This window comes from Bos indicus, chromosome 1, assembly GCF_029378745.1.
Source record: "Bos indicus isolate NIAB-ARS_2022 breed Sahiwal x Tharparkar chromosome 1, NIAB-ARS_B.indTharparkar_mat_pri_1.0, whole genome shotgun sequence".
Taxonomy (NCBI): Eukaryota; Metazoa; Chordata; class Mammalia; order Artiodactyla; family Bovidae; genus Bos; species Bos indicus.
The window spans coordinates 42,709,463-42,727,736 of record NC_091760.1 but is presented as its reverse complement, the minus strand read 5'-3'; the positions used below and the strand labels follow the sequence as shown (position 1 = coordinate 42,727,736).

At 37.4% G+C, this 18,274-nt stretch overlaps 1 protein-coding gene across 4 annotated transcripts in view; it reads right to left on the bottom strand.

Annotated features, from left to right (window-relative positions):
* The window catches only part of EPHA6 (EPH receptor A6), a 1,027,581-nt gene that overhangs the window by 9,300 nt on the left and 1,000,007 nt on the right, over positions 1 to 18,274 (bottom strand). For all 4 annotated transcript variants that reach the window (XM_070786786.1, XM_070786808.1, XM_070786797.1 and 1 more), the window contains 3 exons: positions 13,790 to 13,983; positions 11,911 to 11,982; positions 33 to 182 (listed from right to left, as the gene is read on the bottom strand). In XM_070786786.1, coding sequence (XP_070642887.1) covers positions 33 to 182; positions 11,911 to 11,982; positions 13,790 to 13,983 — 416 coding nt within the window. The remainder of the gene's footprint in view (positions 1 to 32; positions 183 to 11,910; positions 11,983 to 13,789; positions 13,984 to 18,274) is intronic.

Sequence of the window (18,274 nt, the reverse complement as noted above, 5' to 3'; positions counted from 1 at the left end):
CTGAATATAGTAACAAACCCAGCCCCACTTACTCAATGCTCATTCTTGAAATCAGGTCAAAAGTTGTAAACCCCGCTGCCATGAAGTTATTCTTATATTGCCCCATCTTTATAGAATCCAGCCAGTCACCGACTGTCACGAACAAAGGATATTCAGGAACTTCACCAGGGGAGTCTGGCATTCTATAAGGAAAAAAACAAACAAGCATGGAGACCATTTAAAAACCAGCTAAAGCAAAAAATACCCAACTTTATTTTTAATTTTTACAATATTCTTACTTCAAATGTTTCATCCTCCATAGAACTAGATTTAAAAATGTTCCATTATATTAAAATCAGCCACTTTTATCTGGTCAGTTTCGCTTGTCAGTTTCTTTTGTCTTTTCCTACTTTTTGCCACTACTACCTATTATACTTGAGGTGTCTTTAGAAAACTTGTATCTTGCTAAAATCTCTTTACTTTTTTCTCTTGTATGAAATTGTGCTTTCAAATTTGAAGAAAAGCCCCCCAAAAGCTAACTAGCCACAGGCTATTCACTTATACACTTTCTGACCTTCCATTGATTTCATGCCCTATTGCCTTTTTCACGTTTACTATGAGAGCCCCTTCTCTTTTTAATGGTGAATTTATAGGTTAAGGCCTCATTTATTCTCAACATTCAACAAGAATTTATTATTTATTAAAAAGTAATTTCTGTTGTCACAGAGCTCACTTTCATGAATAAGATTTACATATATCCAAGCACAGGGTAATACAGCCAAAAGCACAGACGTTAATAAAACACAAAACTAAAGAAAATCAATGAAATTTGGGGTTAGCAAGAAAAAAGAATCTGCCACTGATGGGTCTTATAGTAAATGATATGGAAATTTGTGGGGCTTCCCAGGTGGCACTAGTGGTAAAGAACCCGTCTGCCAATGCAGGAGTCTTAAGAGACTAAGGTTCAATCCCTGAGTTGGGAAGATCCCTTGCAAAAGAGCATGGCAACCCACTTCAGTATTCTTGCCTGGAGAATCCCACGGACAGAGGAACCTGGTGGGCTACAGTTCATAGGGTCCAAAGAGTCGGACATGACTCAAGTGACTTAGTTCACATGCATGGAAATCTGTATTTCTGTTCTTAAGATCTGATGCAAAGGGTATTTCAGTTGGGGATATTTTTGAAGTTTTAATATAAAAATAATATCAAAGTGTTATTTTGAAAAGGCTAGTGAATGTGTGTATATATAGATACATATGTCTATATACACAAAAGTAGTTTTATACAAGCTAAAGTGAGATAGAGAGAATAAAAGCAGAAATAACCTTAGAAATTATAGTAAAAAAAACTCAGAATTGTATATTTAAGACATTCTAATAATAAACTATATTGTTCACCTTACTGAAATACCTGAAAAATAATATTAAAAACATCTTGTATGGTGTTAAAAATAACTGATATGAATGCTTTTATAATAATAACAATAAATGTGCTTTAACATCCCTTTAGGATAATAAGTATATTATTTTGAAAATTATTAGGTCTAGAGTTTATATCAAATGATAAAGCAGTAAAATTTTTTTATGTTTGGTGTTTGAGTCAATCAGTATTTTCTAAGTAATAAAAAATTTCCCACCACAAGTAAATTACTGAATTATTTTTATATTGAATATTGAAGGATAATCCAATTCTCATTTACTTTGCTTTTAATTTTTTATAAAGTTTAAAGGATAACAGAATCCACAGAGACTTAACTAGAGCCATTTAAAAATATTTATATTGTGAATATTTTATTATAATAGTTTTCAAATATTATTCATATTTGAACTATTTCATCTTAAAATACAAACTAATAACACAGGAGCACATATGATAAAACCATATGAATAAGAATTCCTCCACTAAAGCAAAATGGCATATGCAAGTTATATAAGCCTAAAATTGATTTGTGCTGAGGTTTGACAGAAAACAACAAAATTCTGTTAAGTAATTATCTTTCAATTAAAAATAAATTAATTAAAAAACTGAGAGTTGGAATTAAATTCTAAGGTCAATATATAAGGTGAAAATGGAAACTCTTGAACAACCAAAATTACCCTTTAAATCCTTTAAAAAGGCAAAAAGGCAAAGCACTCGCTCAGTCGTGTCCGACTCTTTGCGACCCCGTGGACTGTAGCCTACCAGGCTCCTCCATCCGTGGGATTCTCCAGGCAAGAGTACTGGAGTGGGTTGCCATTTCCTTCTCCAGGAGATCTTCCCAACCCAGGGATCGAACCCGGGTCTCCCGCATTGCAGGCAGACGCTAAATGACCCTTAAATCACCAGAACCTGGATCTTTAAGGAGCACAAAAGCCAGAGATGTAATACATTGTCAAACAGCTTGTACACGGTATGACTCCTGAAGACCCTGAAAGTTGCCCCTTGGAATTATTTAGGACAAAGTTCCTACTAAAGACCTAAAATTCACTTCTGATTGTTCTTTGATTTTATATTGACTTCTATATTTCTGAACTGGATTCTAGCTGAAGATGGGCATGGGGTGAAGAAGGATGACAGGGAATTTCAGGGATTATTGCTCTTTCTATGTAACTAAAATCTGCATAAACTAAATGCACTTGTGATTTTGATTGTCCAGTGTTATTGTCCATTTGGAGTCTGGTGACACTTCATAGTGACTCCTTGTTACCAGTACTTAATTCTGTTACCATATTTCCTATTTTGGAGGCTGTTAAGTCACATTTTATTTTCCTGTACTAAAAATGGCAATGCTATTTGATTATGGACTGTTACATTCTAATCAATATCAGAATGATTCAAGACAAAGTTAGTTATGTTCAAAAGTTGAAAGATATCATGGCATCTACCAACAGGCACTTTAACTGTCGCTATATTTCTTAGTTTACTAGAGGTGTTTATATTAATAAGAATTATCAAATAAAAGTTTACATATAAATAAGAATAAAGGTATCCATGACAAATAGAGTTAAACAGGGTTTTAAATTGTGGCATTTCTTTGTTTTTAGTATCCTAATGTGCAGTATGGATCCAGAAGAGGATTCAGAATAGCTTTTGCACTATTTTCCTATATTTTCTAATCAGTTTCCTATGGAACATATTTCAGAGAATAGTGCTGTAGTAAGTTCACTGACCAAGTTTAATATAAAAATAACCAGGGTACACCTATTGCTAATTGTCATAAATAAAAACACGTACATTAGAAATCTGAATGTTCTATTTTATTTTTTTTTAATTTTTTTATTTTTTGAATCTTCTATTTTAAAACACTGTGGCTCTCATGTCTTTTAATTACTCATCTTAGAAATCTGTTGAAACTGAACAAAATTAAAAGCATGTGTTCAGGTGTTTCCATTCATACTCCTATGTACCATTCTTGATGCACAGACATAGTCAGATGATTTCCACTTCTCTCTCCCGAGAGAACTCGAGTTTTCACAATTCATATAATTGGTGAGTGGAAATATTATTTGCTAATTTTATGTCCTTAAAGGACATAAAATATAGAAAGGTCATAGAAGGACATTCTGTACACTAAATGACTTAAATGGCCAATTTGTCTGTTGAAAAGCAGCCACTGTTCGCTCTTAGACTGTTTAAATACTGTAATTCCTGTTCCCTCCACACATCTTTAGTAACCCAGTTACTCTTTGGCCTTTATACAACTGCATTGGCAGTTGATTTAGTAAGGTCAAGGTCCCCGCATTGTTCACAGCCACTGTGCAATAACTTTTCTTTCACCTTATCTTATAATGACGTTGAAAAAATGCTGTTATTTTCTGGCTTTGAGGGCTGGGTACCATCACCCTCACATGAATTCTCTGGAATATTACCTAATAAACAATAAATGCCCTTTCTTATCAACCATGTACAATGATAAATTCAGTCTGCTATTTGCTGAGCATGTAGAAATTTCTGCTATTTGGTGATTAGTGGGAGCTGTCCACCTGAGAAATGTCTTTACAGCAAAACCTGCAGCTACATAAAAAAACTACATATTGTAGAACAGAAGGTCAAAGGTCTACTACTTTCTTCAGAAAAATGAGGAGGGAGCAGAATTAGAGGAAATTCTACCAGGTATAAATTATGGTCAATTTAGATCAGAGAAAGGACTGGTGTATAGCTGGAAGAGGTAATGGTATAGTTTAAGGTACAATAAACATATTCTCAGTACATCTAAATATGTAAAAATTAATAGCACTGATAGAGCTGAAAAGTTTTTACTCTAAAAAGCCCTTTGAGTTTGTAATAGTACTGGTATTTTAATTTAGAAAGTTCTTAGGTTATCAGTAGGTATCAAACTACCATTAAAAAGCAGGGAGGTTTTTCTCCTCAAACCTTTTCCATATTTTACATTCATCATGTAAATATAAAAGTAATAAATCCATGGTTCAAGGAAAGTTATACTTTGAGAAACACTATTCCACGGCAGGATCTTATTTTAATATGAAACTACCACGTTCTTAAAGGCTTTTCTCCCTTTACCACTCTAACAAAACTTCTTCCTTTCTAGTTTTTACCTTTATATATTAGCAGAGGTCTACAGATAGTGTCCATTCTATTTGTATTGCTGTATTTCATATGTTGATGAATATTTTCCATGTTTCAGTGGTCTTCATAGCTCATTTTCAAGTGAGTATATAATATTCTATGTTTCGATGGTTAATAATTTGTTAATTCCCTGAGTTAGACTCTTAAATTGCTATCAATCTTATTAAATTTATTAGAGGTGATTATGTAATTATAAAGCATGTATCTTTATGCTTCAGTTGAATTATTTCCTTGGGGAAAGCCCCATAAGATGGAAGAATTTTAAGAGTCAATTAAAACTCCCTGAGGGCAGGAATCATATCTCATATCTCTTTCTATTTTCTGTAAGCCTTAGCATAATGCTGAAAGTACTAAAAGAGTTCATTAAATAAGTGATGATTAAGATTTGAATATCCTCTGCAGAAAGGTTTGGTCCATGACCTAATGTGATGTATGATGAAGAATCTATTTTCATTTAACTCATTAAATGGAATAGTAAGAATCTATTGCTAAAATGGTCATCCTATTAATGAATATGCTGTTTATTTAGATTACTCCTTGTATCGCAAAAATGTTTGTTTATGTCTGTCTTTATAGGTTTCAACCCTGAATATTCACTGGAAAGACTGATGCTGAAGCTGAAGCTCCAATACATTGGCTTCTTGATGTGAAGAGCCAACTCACTGGAAAAGTCTCTTATGCTGGGAAAGATTGAAGGCAGGAGGAGAAGGGGATGACAGAGGATGAGATGGTTGGATGGCATCATTGACTCAATGGACATGGGTTTGAGAAAACTCTGGGAGACAGTGAAGGACAGGGAAGCCTGGCATGCTGCATTCCATGGGGTTGCAAAGAGTCGGACACAACTTATCAACTAAACAACAATAGATTTCAGTAGAGTGAAGGATAGGAAATTAAAGGCGAGTGAGACAGCAAAGGGTTAGGGGACCTAGGATCACAACAACATTTACTTTATTCAGTGTCACTATTTTTACATGAGTTTTTCATCTCATGACCAAGGGACTACACTTCACATTATTTAGTGAATCCATAAAACAATCTGGCTTCCCTCATACTCAGTTGGTAAAGAATCTGCCTGCAATGCAGGAGACTCGGATTAGATTCCAGGGTTGGGAACGTCCCCTGGAGAAGGAAATGGCAATGACTCCAGTATTCTTGCCTGGAGAATCTTATGGACAGAGGCAGGCTACTGTCCATGGGTCGCAAGAGTCAGACACAACTTAGAGACTAAACCACCACCACATAAAGCAATCTACTACACACACTATCTACCTATCTTTTGAAGGAAGAATTTATCTAATTAGATAAAAAAGGAAAACACTGCCCTCCCTATAATTAGGCCTGTCAACTTGAAAACAAGTTCAATTAATGAAAACTTCTGATATTCTTTAAAAATTTTAGAGTGTGATTTTGCACAAGATGTTATAAAAATCCTAAGTGCATAGAACCATACCATAAATCTTGTGACTATTGCATGCTTGTGAGCAATATCTCTTTGTTCCAAATAATCTGACTCTCCACAGTGCTAAATTGGGAACATGATTTTTTTGGTCAGCCTTTTATTTTCAGTAAGTCATCAGGTTTTTTTATTGACATTATTTAATTCTCATAATAAGGCTAATAACTGGTAAAAAGTATGAAGGAATGAAATTCAAAGCAAATTTGAAAATTATGTTGTTCAGTTTAAAATTAGAGATATGTTTGAATATTAGAAAGGATAGATACAGGGTAAAAATAATATTGTTTAAATATTTCCCACATTCTGAATAGAGTTCTTAGCATATGGTCACTACACTCTGAGTAACATCACTAGACCTCAAGGAAAGTCCATTTTTTATATGTAAATAATTCCCCGATGGCTCAGTGAGTAAAGAATTGGTGTGCAATGCAGGAGACACAGGAAACTCGGGTTTGATTCCTGGGTTGGGAAGATCCTTTGGCGAAGGAAATGGCCACCCACTCCAGTATTCTCGCCTGGAAAATCCCATGGACAGAGGAGCCTGGCAGGCTACATTCCATGGGGTCGCAAAGAGTTAGACTTGACTGAACAACTAAGTACACACAGAGGGACAGAAATAGATTTCATTTCATATGTCAACAACAATTCATTGCCAGTGGTAATCAAAATCTGGTCTTAAAAAGGATACAGAGGCAGCATCTGGGCTCTGTGAGAAAGTAATGTTTGCCATAACAAGGAAAAGAAGCAGAGCAGATATTTGCCAACACTGGAAAAATTCAATCTACAAAAATGCCTGAGGATGTAATTCTGGAACTATGTTGCTGCTACATTTTCGTCATTTCTGTATTTTGTTGTAGTTACTATTTTCTTTTTTCAAGTAATGTTCTTCAAGTGGCTGAGCACTGCAAGAGGATGTTGAAGGAATATATAGACAATATGCTTCCTTCTTATTTCCATGAATGAGGGCATATTTATGTTCTATATCCTTGTATTTTCTTAGCAGAACATAAAATAACGGGTTGTGCACTGCTACAAATTCTTTTTGGAACTTTTATACACTTCACCTATGAAGTCTGAGAAGTCCAGGTAAAATTTATCTGGAGATGCAAAAATGTATCTGTTTTCCAATAAGCATATTTCTGAAACTGAAGTACTGGAAATAATCTTACAATTTAGGATGACTGTATACTCTGTAGTGGAAAGAACAGGCTTTGCAGTTGGTAGCTCTCACTCAAATTCCTGACTCAATAATTACCTGCTGTGTGTTGTTGTTGTTCAGTCACTCAGTTGTGTTTGACTCTTTGCAACTCCATGGACTGCAGCATGCCAGGCTTTCCTGTCTATCACCAACTCCTGGAGCTTGCTCAAACTCATCTCCAATGGGTCCATGATGCCATCCAACCACTCATCCTCTGTCATCCCCTTCTCCTCCTGCCTTCAGTCTTTCCCAGCATCAGGGTCTTTTCCAATGAGTCAGCTCTTTGCATCAGGTGGCCAAACCACTGGAGCTTCAGCTTCAGCATCAGTCCTTCCAGTGAATATTCAGGGTTGATTTCCTTTCAGATTGACTGGTTTAATCTCCTGGCAGTCTGAGAGACTCTCAAGAGCCTTCTCCCACATCACAGTTCAAAAGCATCAATTCTTTGGCACTCAGCCTTCTTTATGGTCCAACTCTTGCATCCATTTATGACTACTGGAAAAACCATAGCTCTGACTATATGGACCTTTGTTGGCAAAGTAATGTCTCTGCTCTGCTTTTCAATACGCTGTCTAGGTTTGTCATAGCTTTTCTTCCAAGGAGCAAGCATCTTTTAAATTCATGCCTGCAGTCACCATGTGCAGTGATTTTGGAGCCCAGGAAAATAAAGTCTGTCACTGTTTTCATTGTTTCCCCAGCTATTTGTCATGATCTTAGTTTTTTGAATGTTGAGTTTTAAGGCAGCTTTTTCACTCTTCTCTTTCACTTAGTTCCTCTTCGCTTTCTGCCATAAGGGTGGTGTCATCTGCATATCTGAGGTTATTGATATTTCTCCTGGCAAGCTTGATTCCAGCTTGTGCTTCATCCAGCCCAGCATTTTGCATGATGTACTCTGCATATAGGTTAAATAAGCAGGGTGACAATATACAGCCTTGACATACTCCTTTCCCGATTTGGAACCAGTCTGTCGTTCCATGTCCAGTTCTAACTGTTGTTTCTTGACCTGCATACAGGTTTCTCAGGAGGCAGGTTAGATGGTCTGGTATTCCCATCTCTTTAAGAATTTTCCACAGTTTTTTTTAATCCACACAGTCAAAGGCTTTGGTGTAGTCAATGAAGCACTGACTTCTCATTTCAATTCCAGAAATGAGAATTTCTGGAATTCTCTTGCTTTTATTATGATCCAACAGATGCTGGTAATTTGATCTCTGGTTCCTCTGCCTTTTCTAAATCCAGCTTGAAGATCTGGAAATTCTTGGTTCACGTACTGTTGAAGCCTGGCTTGTAGAATTTTGAGCACTACTTTGCTAGTGTGTGAAATGAATGCACTTGTGCAGTGGTTTGAACATTCTTTGGCATTGCCTTTCTTTGGGACTGGAATGAAAACTGACCTTTTCCAGTCCTATAGCCACTGCTGAGTTTTCCAAATTTGCTGTGTACCCTTGGGAAATTTAGCCTCTTTTGAGTCTCTGATTTCTCACATGAAGGATGGAGATAAAAACAGGATTAAATGACATGACAGATAAACATGCCTAGTACAACGACTGGCTCATAGTAGGTTCTCAACAAGCAGCAGTAATAATTACTGTTGATAATGATGATAGTAATTTCTATCAGTATTAGTACTGATATTAGCATCAGTATTATTATCATATTGTGTCAACAGTTCATGTGAGTTGAATTTAGATTTTCTAATGGGTAGAAGTTTCACATTTCCTGATTAATACTTAATAGTCTGTCTTTCATCCACAAAGCTTTGCTTATCACTCAATTGCATTGGTTTTGGCCAGCCTGTGATTTCTCTGTCATGAGAAACAACATTATAAGTACTAGTTATAAAAATTAAACAGAATAAGTTGTCCATTACTTGGTTTATAAACAATTTAACAAGTGGGAATTACGGACAGCCTAGGCAGCACTTAGCAAGATGTTTTAAAAAATGTATGGAAGCATTTATATCAAATTGTTGAAAGTTATTGCCCTCAGAAGATAGCATTATAGGTGCTTTATTAATCGGATGGAAGGAGGTAGTACCATTTAGCCTTATAATGTTTACTTGAAGTTCTCTAAAGCAGATAATATTGATTTGAGCTTTTCCCTACCTTCATCGTTCATACATCACTAGAAATCAAGTGCTTGAAAGTTCAACAGTTGACTTACATGTACCGAGGCAAGTGGTGGTTCCAGTTCCTAAGAACTTAAATATTATTAAATCCTTAACTATGGCCCAGCAGGTAATGAGAGTATTCCTTTCTGCATTGGCTTGGGTGAAATATGATCTCTGTCATGGACTGGTCCATCTGGTCAAATGCTGCCTTATTCTGAATGCTACCTTATAGCTGATGCTTTCAAGGAGCCCATAATCTGTAAAATTATCAGTGACATTCTGGTGATCTGGCACAGGGACTGGAAGAAAGCGCTATTTTCCTATTGCACTGCAGCATTGTCCAAAATGGCACTGGCCAGCTTGGTAGGTTCTGGTGTCTAGAGGAAACAGGGCTAGAGCTTGAAGAGGTTGGAGAGTGAGTGTGTAGGACAATGTGGGTGGTGTGAGTGACAGCCACTTTGTACTATTGAACTATTGGGCCCCAGATGTAATTCTGGATCCCATGGTAATATGCTTGCTTGGGGTTGAGAGTAACTTTAAGATTGATCCTAAGGATCAGGGGAAAGGGAATAGGGGTATTTCAAGGGGCCTGGCCAGGCACTGCTCCTATTGCCATTCTCTATGGAGCCTTGGCCTCAAGCTGGGTCTTTCTCCCAGGGGCTGGGGATCATGTGAAAGCTACAGATACTTTGAAAGGAAGTTATAAGGTATCATTGTACTGTGAATGAAAGTGAAGCTACCTTGAAATTCATTCATGAGAGGATGACTGCTTATATTACTAAGGGACTTTCTCAAATTATTTTTTACAATCAATTGGATTTAAGTCTATACTTATAATATCACTGCTGCTGCTGCTGCTGCTAAGTCGCTTCAGTCGTGTCCGACTCTGTGCGACCCCAGAGACGGCAGCCCACCAGGCTCTCCCGTCCCTGGGATTCTCCAGGCAAGAACATTGGAGTGGGTTGCCATTTCCTTCTCCAATGCATGAAAGTGAAAAGTGAAAGTGAAGTTGCTCAGTCGTGTCCGACTCCTAGCGACCCCATGGACTGCAGCCTCATCTATATATCCATATACTTTCTTGAGTAGGAGAGAAAGCAAGAAGACTGGGGATTTCACAGAGCTCTGAATACTCCCATGGGGGTGTGTCAGGCACAAAAAAGTCAGCATTATTTGGAATGGCTGTTTCAAATAATAAAAGCCTTCTCTGACCAATGATATTTTCTATTGGGTATACTGTCTTTTGAAAGAAAAATTAATGTTTATGAAATTTCCAGTATCACTCATATAAAATTATTAAGCTGTGGCTTTCAGCCTTCCTCCTCCCTTTTCATCACCTTAATTTTTTTCCCCTATTACTACACTGTCAAGAGAACAGATAAAAGCTTCTTGGGTGAATTCTTGAGGAAAAAAAGCAATTAGAGTGGAATAAAAACCATGGGGACGTAGTGGGTGAGAGAGTTATGTCAGTGCAGGAATGTGAGAGACACTTGGAAGGAGGGGGATCGTAGAGAAAGAGGTACAGGAGAGTTTAATAGGAGCTGTTGTGGATTATACTCTTAGACGCTTTCACCTTTGAGAGGTACATGGCAGGACAGACTGCAATTCTATGCTCTATCGCATCTCCTTAGTCCAACATCACTTGGCGAAGGGAGACTAGGCTTTGGAATTTTTGGGGTGGAGGGGCAATGTCACGGCTTTGTAAGCATAAAACAAACCAGGCATCCTGTTGCTAACACTGCCGTCCTTCAACCTACCACATCTCTTTTCCCCAGGCAGTCTCAGTGCTCTAGGATCAGGGTGGGTGGATGGCACTGGGAGTGAGGGGGTAGAAACTGGTAACTCACTCAGGCTGCTTTGAAAACAAGAATGCTGATAAAGGTTCAGGCGTGATACCTGTATAACTCTGCTTCCTTTTGTTTCCCAACAAAAGTACACTGAGAGCAAAGTCTGTAGCATATATATCTTTGTCAGAAACAAGGAGAGCAAATCAGTCAGAAAGACTTCCAATTGGATCCCCAAAGATTAGAGTTTAGAACTCAATTAAAACTGCTGCTGCTGCTGCTAAGTCGCTTCAGTCGTGTCCGACTCTGTGCGACCCCACAGACGGCAGCCCAACAGGCTCCGCCTTCCCTGGGATTCTCCAGGCAAGAATACGGGAGTAGGTTGCCATTTCCTTTTCCAATGCATGACAGTGAAAAGTGAAAGTGAAGTCGCTCAGTGTGTCCAACTCTCAGCGACCTCATGGACTGCAGCCCACCAGGCTTCTCCATCCATGGGATTTTCCAGGCAAGAGTACTGGAGTGGGGTGCCATAAACTGCTAACTTTCTATAAAGCCCAGTTCCTGGCCTGCCTGTGATGGGCCATCACGGAGCCTGCCTTTCTCTGGCCTTACTGCACACACCCCGTTAAACCACAATGCCTAACCCTCAGATACCAGCCCTCATATGGACTTTAGCTCTGGATCATTTGTACTTTGTGGTATCTTCTTATCTTAGATTCTTTATCATTATTTTCCAAATATTATGAACATTTATTATCTTGGAAAAGCAGAGAAGAATTCTTTTTTTCAGTCTGCTTTTCTTCAAAAAGAAAGCTCTTACCTGCCTGCTTCTACAGTCATAGAACAGTCAGAGAGTTCCACTGGCGGGCACTGGCTGTGGAGTCCATTCACCCTGTAGCGCAAGATGCCCAGATTAAATCATTTCAGACTCAATCCACATCCTAGCAGCGCTTTCTCCCCAACATTAAAGCATACTTGTCTCTTCAATAAAACATATAAAAACAAAGCCCATGAAACACTTTCTCCAACTACTTCTCTTTCTCTTCAGAGACAGATTTTCTGAGAAACCAGTACTGGACGTGGTACTTTGTATTGTTCGTCTCTCTGACCTCACGTTCATTCCTCCCCCATTGAGTCTGTCTTACACAACGTTACTGAAAATGCACTTGCAAAGGCCACCCGTGCATTCCTAAGTGCATAGTTGTTAAATCCAATGGACACACTTTGTTTTTATCTTACTGGTGCTTTGTGGAGGCTGGGACACTAAACTCCTTGGAACTGTTTCCCTTTCTGGCTTCTACGGATACTGCTCCTTCCTACTTTCCTCATTACCTGTCTGATTGTTTTTTCTCTGTCTCCTTTGCATACTTTTCTCCAGGTCAGTTCTTAACTCTTGGTGTTCCAGAGGGTGACATTCTTCCTGTTTCTTTGCCCTGACCTTTCCTAGTTGGGCTTGCTGCAAACATTTGACAGCCCCTGCTTCCAGTCTTGTTCCTTGTTTTACACTTTCAGTTTAAATCAGCCCTGGAGTGATGTTTCAGAAATGCAAATGTGATCAGGCTGTTCTCTTGCTTAAAATCCTTCAAGGGCTGCCCATTGCTTTTATGATAAAATCCAAAGTGGCACCCCCACCCTACCCTCACCACTCCAGCTTCCTGTGCTGGACTGCTTGAGGGAAGACGGCTAGAGTAATAGTTTAATCTCTAGCTATTTCATGCTTGGCTTCACTTTACTGAGGCTGCCAATTAATGATTTAGAGGTGAACTCTTCTGCGCTCTGCTGTGAACTGAGGCTTGTTTTGAGGAGTCCTTGAAGAGCCTTTGGCCTCATTGTCACTCAAACTGGCATTGACTTGAACTTCTGACCTAAAGCTGAACATCTGCATAGCCCATTGGCCATCTCCTGAGTCAGGAAAGTAAGCTTTGAACGTGCTTTGGTTATGTTTAAGTCCAATTTGGTCTAAATTCAGAAATGTATTTTCAACTTGATAGTGTTTTAAATGTAGTACGTTCAGACATAGATGGTAGTGTGTTTTTTTTTTTTTCCCCTTCTACTCGCCCTCTTATAATTGCTTTTCAGAGAGAAGTGAGTAGATCTTCTCAAGTCTACTGACTTTTATAAAATGGGAGATGAACTCTTTCATTTTCTTGTCTTGTCATCTGTCTTTTTCTGGTTTTAGCAATGGAAAGTAACAACAGCTGGATGTGATCATATCAGCAGGAAGCATCCTTGCTCCTGACTGATTCACAAATTGCCCCTGTCTTGCTTGCCATTTCAAATAGAGGGACAGAATACTGAATGGACATGAAAATTAAAGAGGCTGCACACACACACACACACACACACACGCACACACACGCACACACACATTCTACTTATAAGGAAAAATCAGTAAATCAAGAAAGGAATTATAAATACTATAGACCCACACAGGGAAAAGTATTTAAAAAGGGATTCATAAAGATTAGATATAGAGAAACAGAAAGGGGGAAACTGCTTTCTTGTGGAAAAAAATCATTTAAAAAATGTTAATAAATTGCTTTTTCAGCTGATAAATATGGCTTACATAAAATATCCTAAAAAGTAGACAACCAAGACAGTTATCAAGGCAAACTTTCTCCTCTTTACCTGTTAGTCTTGTCTGCAGCCTGAAAGAAATCATGATTGTCAAGGGAAAAAATCAACATTATGCGTCTTACACAAGGATGTCCTCTACCAGGGTGTGAAGGGCACTGGGATTGCGGATCAGTTTGTCAAGGAAGCTGACAATGTCAGTAAATTTTGGTCTGTGATTTCTCTCCTTCTGCCAGCAGTGGAGCATCAGCTGGTGTAGAGATGCCGGACAGCCCATGGGAGCTGGTAGTCTGTAACCTTCTTCAATGGACAGGATGACCTAAATGCAAACATACACAGTTATCCTCTTACTTCTGGGGACAAACAATACATACACTAAGTTATAATTCCCTTTATACAGGAAGTGGAAACCAAAACATTGGTAAGCATGAAAACTACTTGTGAGTGCATGTAGTCTAGACAAGAATAAATACAAAAAATGTGATCAAGAATTACAAGTATCTTCATAGCATCTGCTGACTCCTCTTGAGAGGAAAAATATGTTTTTTAAACTTGTGGTATAGAGATGAGAGGTTAAATTTCATCACAATGTCCAGAAATAGTTTTTGTGTGATTTAGCTGGAATGTCTCAAAACCCAATTAGGACATCAGAAAGTCAGCCTAATATGGATGCATTTAGTAAAAACCGTATGTGACAAATGTTATAAGTAAAATTGTACTTCCTAAATTCCTGAATCACTTTTTATTCTTTTATAATAATGTCAGTGCATATTCTTGTTGCAGCCATCCTTCCTTCTTTCTTCTTTATTTGCCATTTAATTCCTCTTCACTTACTTCTGGCTTTCCCCTAGTCTCACACTGACATGATTATGAAGTCCTTCCAGAATTTCTAAGGTAATTTAATCTTCAAAATGCTATCAGTGTTCAGTTTAAGACCACAGAGCAACAGGACATTTAGCCTGAGTATCCTCTGGGCTAGCACTGTCTAACAGAACTTTCCATGATGACAGAAATACTCCCTCTCTTCAGTGTGATAGCAAGTGGTCATGTGGCTGTTGAACACTTTGAAATGTGGCTAGTAAGACTGAGGAGCTGAATTTTACTTCCACTTAATTTTAATTAATTGACCTCACATTTTAAACAGCCACAGGGGCAAGTGGTTACTATATAGGACAATGCAGCTCTAGGGAAAGGAATCTCTTAAGAAGCCAAAGTTAAGAGTAACAACAAGATGACAGTAATTTTATTTTATTTTTTTCGTACTTAAGAAATCACATCAAGATAAGGTAAGATATTTACTATTTATCTTTTTAATATATAATCCACTGGAATTTCCTAATCATGCAGTAAAATTGACCTGGAATTTATGTAGTTTATTTTTAAATGAAGAGTTCAAAAGTATTCATGTAACTATTCTTACATTATCTCTGGGGGAAAGACATAAGTAATGGTTTATCTTCTGTATTTTTGACATGGGAAAATTGAGGGACAGCCTGATATTTACAGAGAAGCAATCGCATCTCTTCCCCATGCCAACAACAAAAATACAAAAATGCAAATGTAAATATTGTTATCAATGCTCTCTTTATTGTAGCACCCTCTATGCATTTTCACTTTCTATAATTAAAAAAAAACTCATTTTCTTTTTTATGTGACACCATTTGACATGACTCTAAGATATCAATAATTTATGCTAGAAGTAGTCTGTAAAAAGAAGCAATAATAGGCTGCAGGAACCTCCTCTTAATTGTTAAGCTTAGCTTTTTAGTAATAGGTAATTTTTCATAATCCCATCAGTGTCTGTGACCAGAACACTTTAACGTATCAGAATATTAGCTTTTTTTCCTGTTCGTTGTATATCTATTATTAAATATGATGCTTTTTCTTATCTGTTTTCTATTTTTGCTACTGACTAGGCCTGAATTTTAACACATTTTGCAACACATTTTAGTAAAACAGGATATGTATAAAAATGCTTATAGTGCATCAAAACTACTGTGGATAGCTTTAAAAAGTAACTAAGAAAAACAGGATAGAATTCCATTATAGAAAGACTTTAAAATCCCACCCCAAGAGACCTCTCTATGTAATTTCAGAGTTACCTAATTATAAGTGCATAGAATAGATGACAAGTGAAGTTATAGTCTGAGAAAAAAATTAGCTGCCTTTATTAAGTATCATGTGCTAAATGCTTTGCATGTTTTTTTCATTTACTGCTTAAAATAACTCAATATGGTAGTTATTATTATCCTTATTCTTAAATGAGGAAATTTAGACTCAGATAAGTTAGGAAACTTGCCTAAATTCACACAGCATAGGCAGCAGAGCTGAAATCTGAACTTAGTTCCTTATAGCTTCCAAACGTGTCCTCTGGCTAGTCCGCAGGAATGCTTTTCAATTCTCATGAAAATGTCTTCCTCTCCTGTTTTATACCTATTGTTTTATATCAATTTTAGGAGTGATGATTACCATTTTATCTTTTGTTGTATATCTGCTAACTGGACAAATCCAATCCTAAGTTTTGTAATAAGGATAAATCAAAAACATATTTACTTCATAGTTTGCAAAATGTAATCTCTGGCTGAACAGAGTAGTTTCTGACTGCTTCTGAGTCCTGTACACATTTCTATTATTGCATCTATTACACTGTATTATAATTTTTCACCTGCTTCTTCTCAGGTGAAATATACTTGAAAGCAGAAATTTCATGTCTATATTTTGTATATTTATCCCTATTTATGGTACCTGATGCATTAATTAATGTTATTGACCAAAACAAAAGCTATTTGAGGAAATTTTGGGGTTTGTCTTGATATAGGAGCAGACTCTTAGAAAATCTGGAGTTTCAACTACCCAAGAGGGAGTCAAAGCAGAAGCAAGCCAGCATTTGAAGTGCCTCAGAAAGAAATATTCGTAAAAAATTGGGACATCAAGCATTATTGTTCAAAATGATCTCCTGATTTCTCTCTGGTTTGGCTGGACAATGAGCGAGACTGGGTCATGTTCTTCTCTAAGACGAAGGCATTGGACCCCAAGTCAGATTCCTATAAAGACTGGTGGCTTTTTCCTCCTGTCCTTAAGGTTTACTGTTTCCCATGACCCAAACATCCTTAGCTGCTGGAGAGCTGACTTTTCCAGACAACTCCTATAAACAGTTGACACCCAAATCCAGATTGCTTGGTGCCAAGCAAGCTGTCTATTCTCTTTTGACAAAGTTGTTCTCATGAGTATCCTGTAGGAAGAGACAGTGACAAGAAAGTGGGGTCCTTCACCTGGAACCTTTATCTACAATGTGTTAAGCAAGTGTCTAGTCCCACCATGCCTTTCCGTGGGGATACTGGGAGACTTGGGGACTCATGACATTTCTCCTTGCTGACCTCTAGGTTTAAAGTTTTCCCTGTTCTTTAACTTGTGACTTTGTGAAATTTGTCCTGAGCCCTGGTTCATGACAGATGTCAGTCATGAAGGTCCCACCTTAGAGGAAATGCTAATAACAACAACAGTGACAATAATAATTACTAACAATTATTGAGAGCTCTTGACTACTTCCAGGTGCTATTTCTAAATGATTTACATGTGTCAACTCTTTTAATCCTCACAGTAATATTATGTGGTAGGTACTATTTTTACCCCCACTTTACAAACAAGGAAAGTAAACATAGAGAAGTTCAACTGGCAAACACTACACACCTAAAAGTTTTGAATTAGAAGGGAGCTAGAGAAGAAACTTGAGCAATATGATTCAAAAAATGGTTTAAAGATACAACATATTTCTAATGTATTTTTTATTTATCCAAAGAGATAAATATTCATCATTTAAAATGTACTATTAACATACCATGTATAAGGGATAGCATATTGAGTAAGAAACATCTCTGTCTTTAGGAAATATATAATCTAATGAAGGTGACCAAGGCGCTAGAGAAGAAACTTGAGCAATATGATTCAAAAAATGGTTAAAAGATACAACATATTTCTAATGGATTTTTTATTTATCCAAAGAGATAAATATTCATCACTTAAAATGTACTATTAAACATACCATGTATAAGGGATAGCATAATGAGTAAGAAACATCTCTGTCTTTAGGAAACATATAATCTAATGAAGGTGATCAAATATAGAATCTAATGAATATGGAACATGCCATGTAGAACAGGGAGTCATGGAAATTTGTCAGAAGAGAACCTATCTGAGCCTTTGGGAGACTTCTCAGAGGAGGTGAACTGAATGTAGAAGGTAGCAGGATCCATGAGATTAGATGGGTCTAAGAGAAGAGATGTGATCTAATTAGGGAATTGAAGTAGATTTCTGTAACTAGACCAGATTCCTCAAAGAGAAGAATGGTGAGATTTGAGGCTGGAAAGTTAAGTAAAAACTACGTTTCTTGAGATCATGAATGATTTTTCATGCTATAAATACAGACTTTATGCAAAGGGGAGAAGGGTTTTGGCAAGTAGATGGCATTAGATTTGCCTTTTGGAAGCTCACTCTGGCTGCACTATAAGAGTGGGAGGACAGGGAAGGCCAGGAAGGAGGCTTGCAGTGATCCAGGCAAGAAGTCAAGATAGCCTTAGTTGAAGCAGAGGCCATAGGGTACAAGCTGTAGA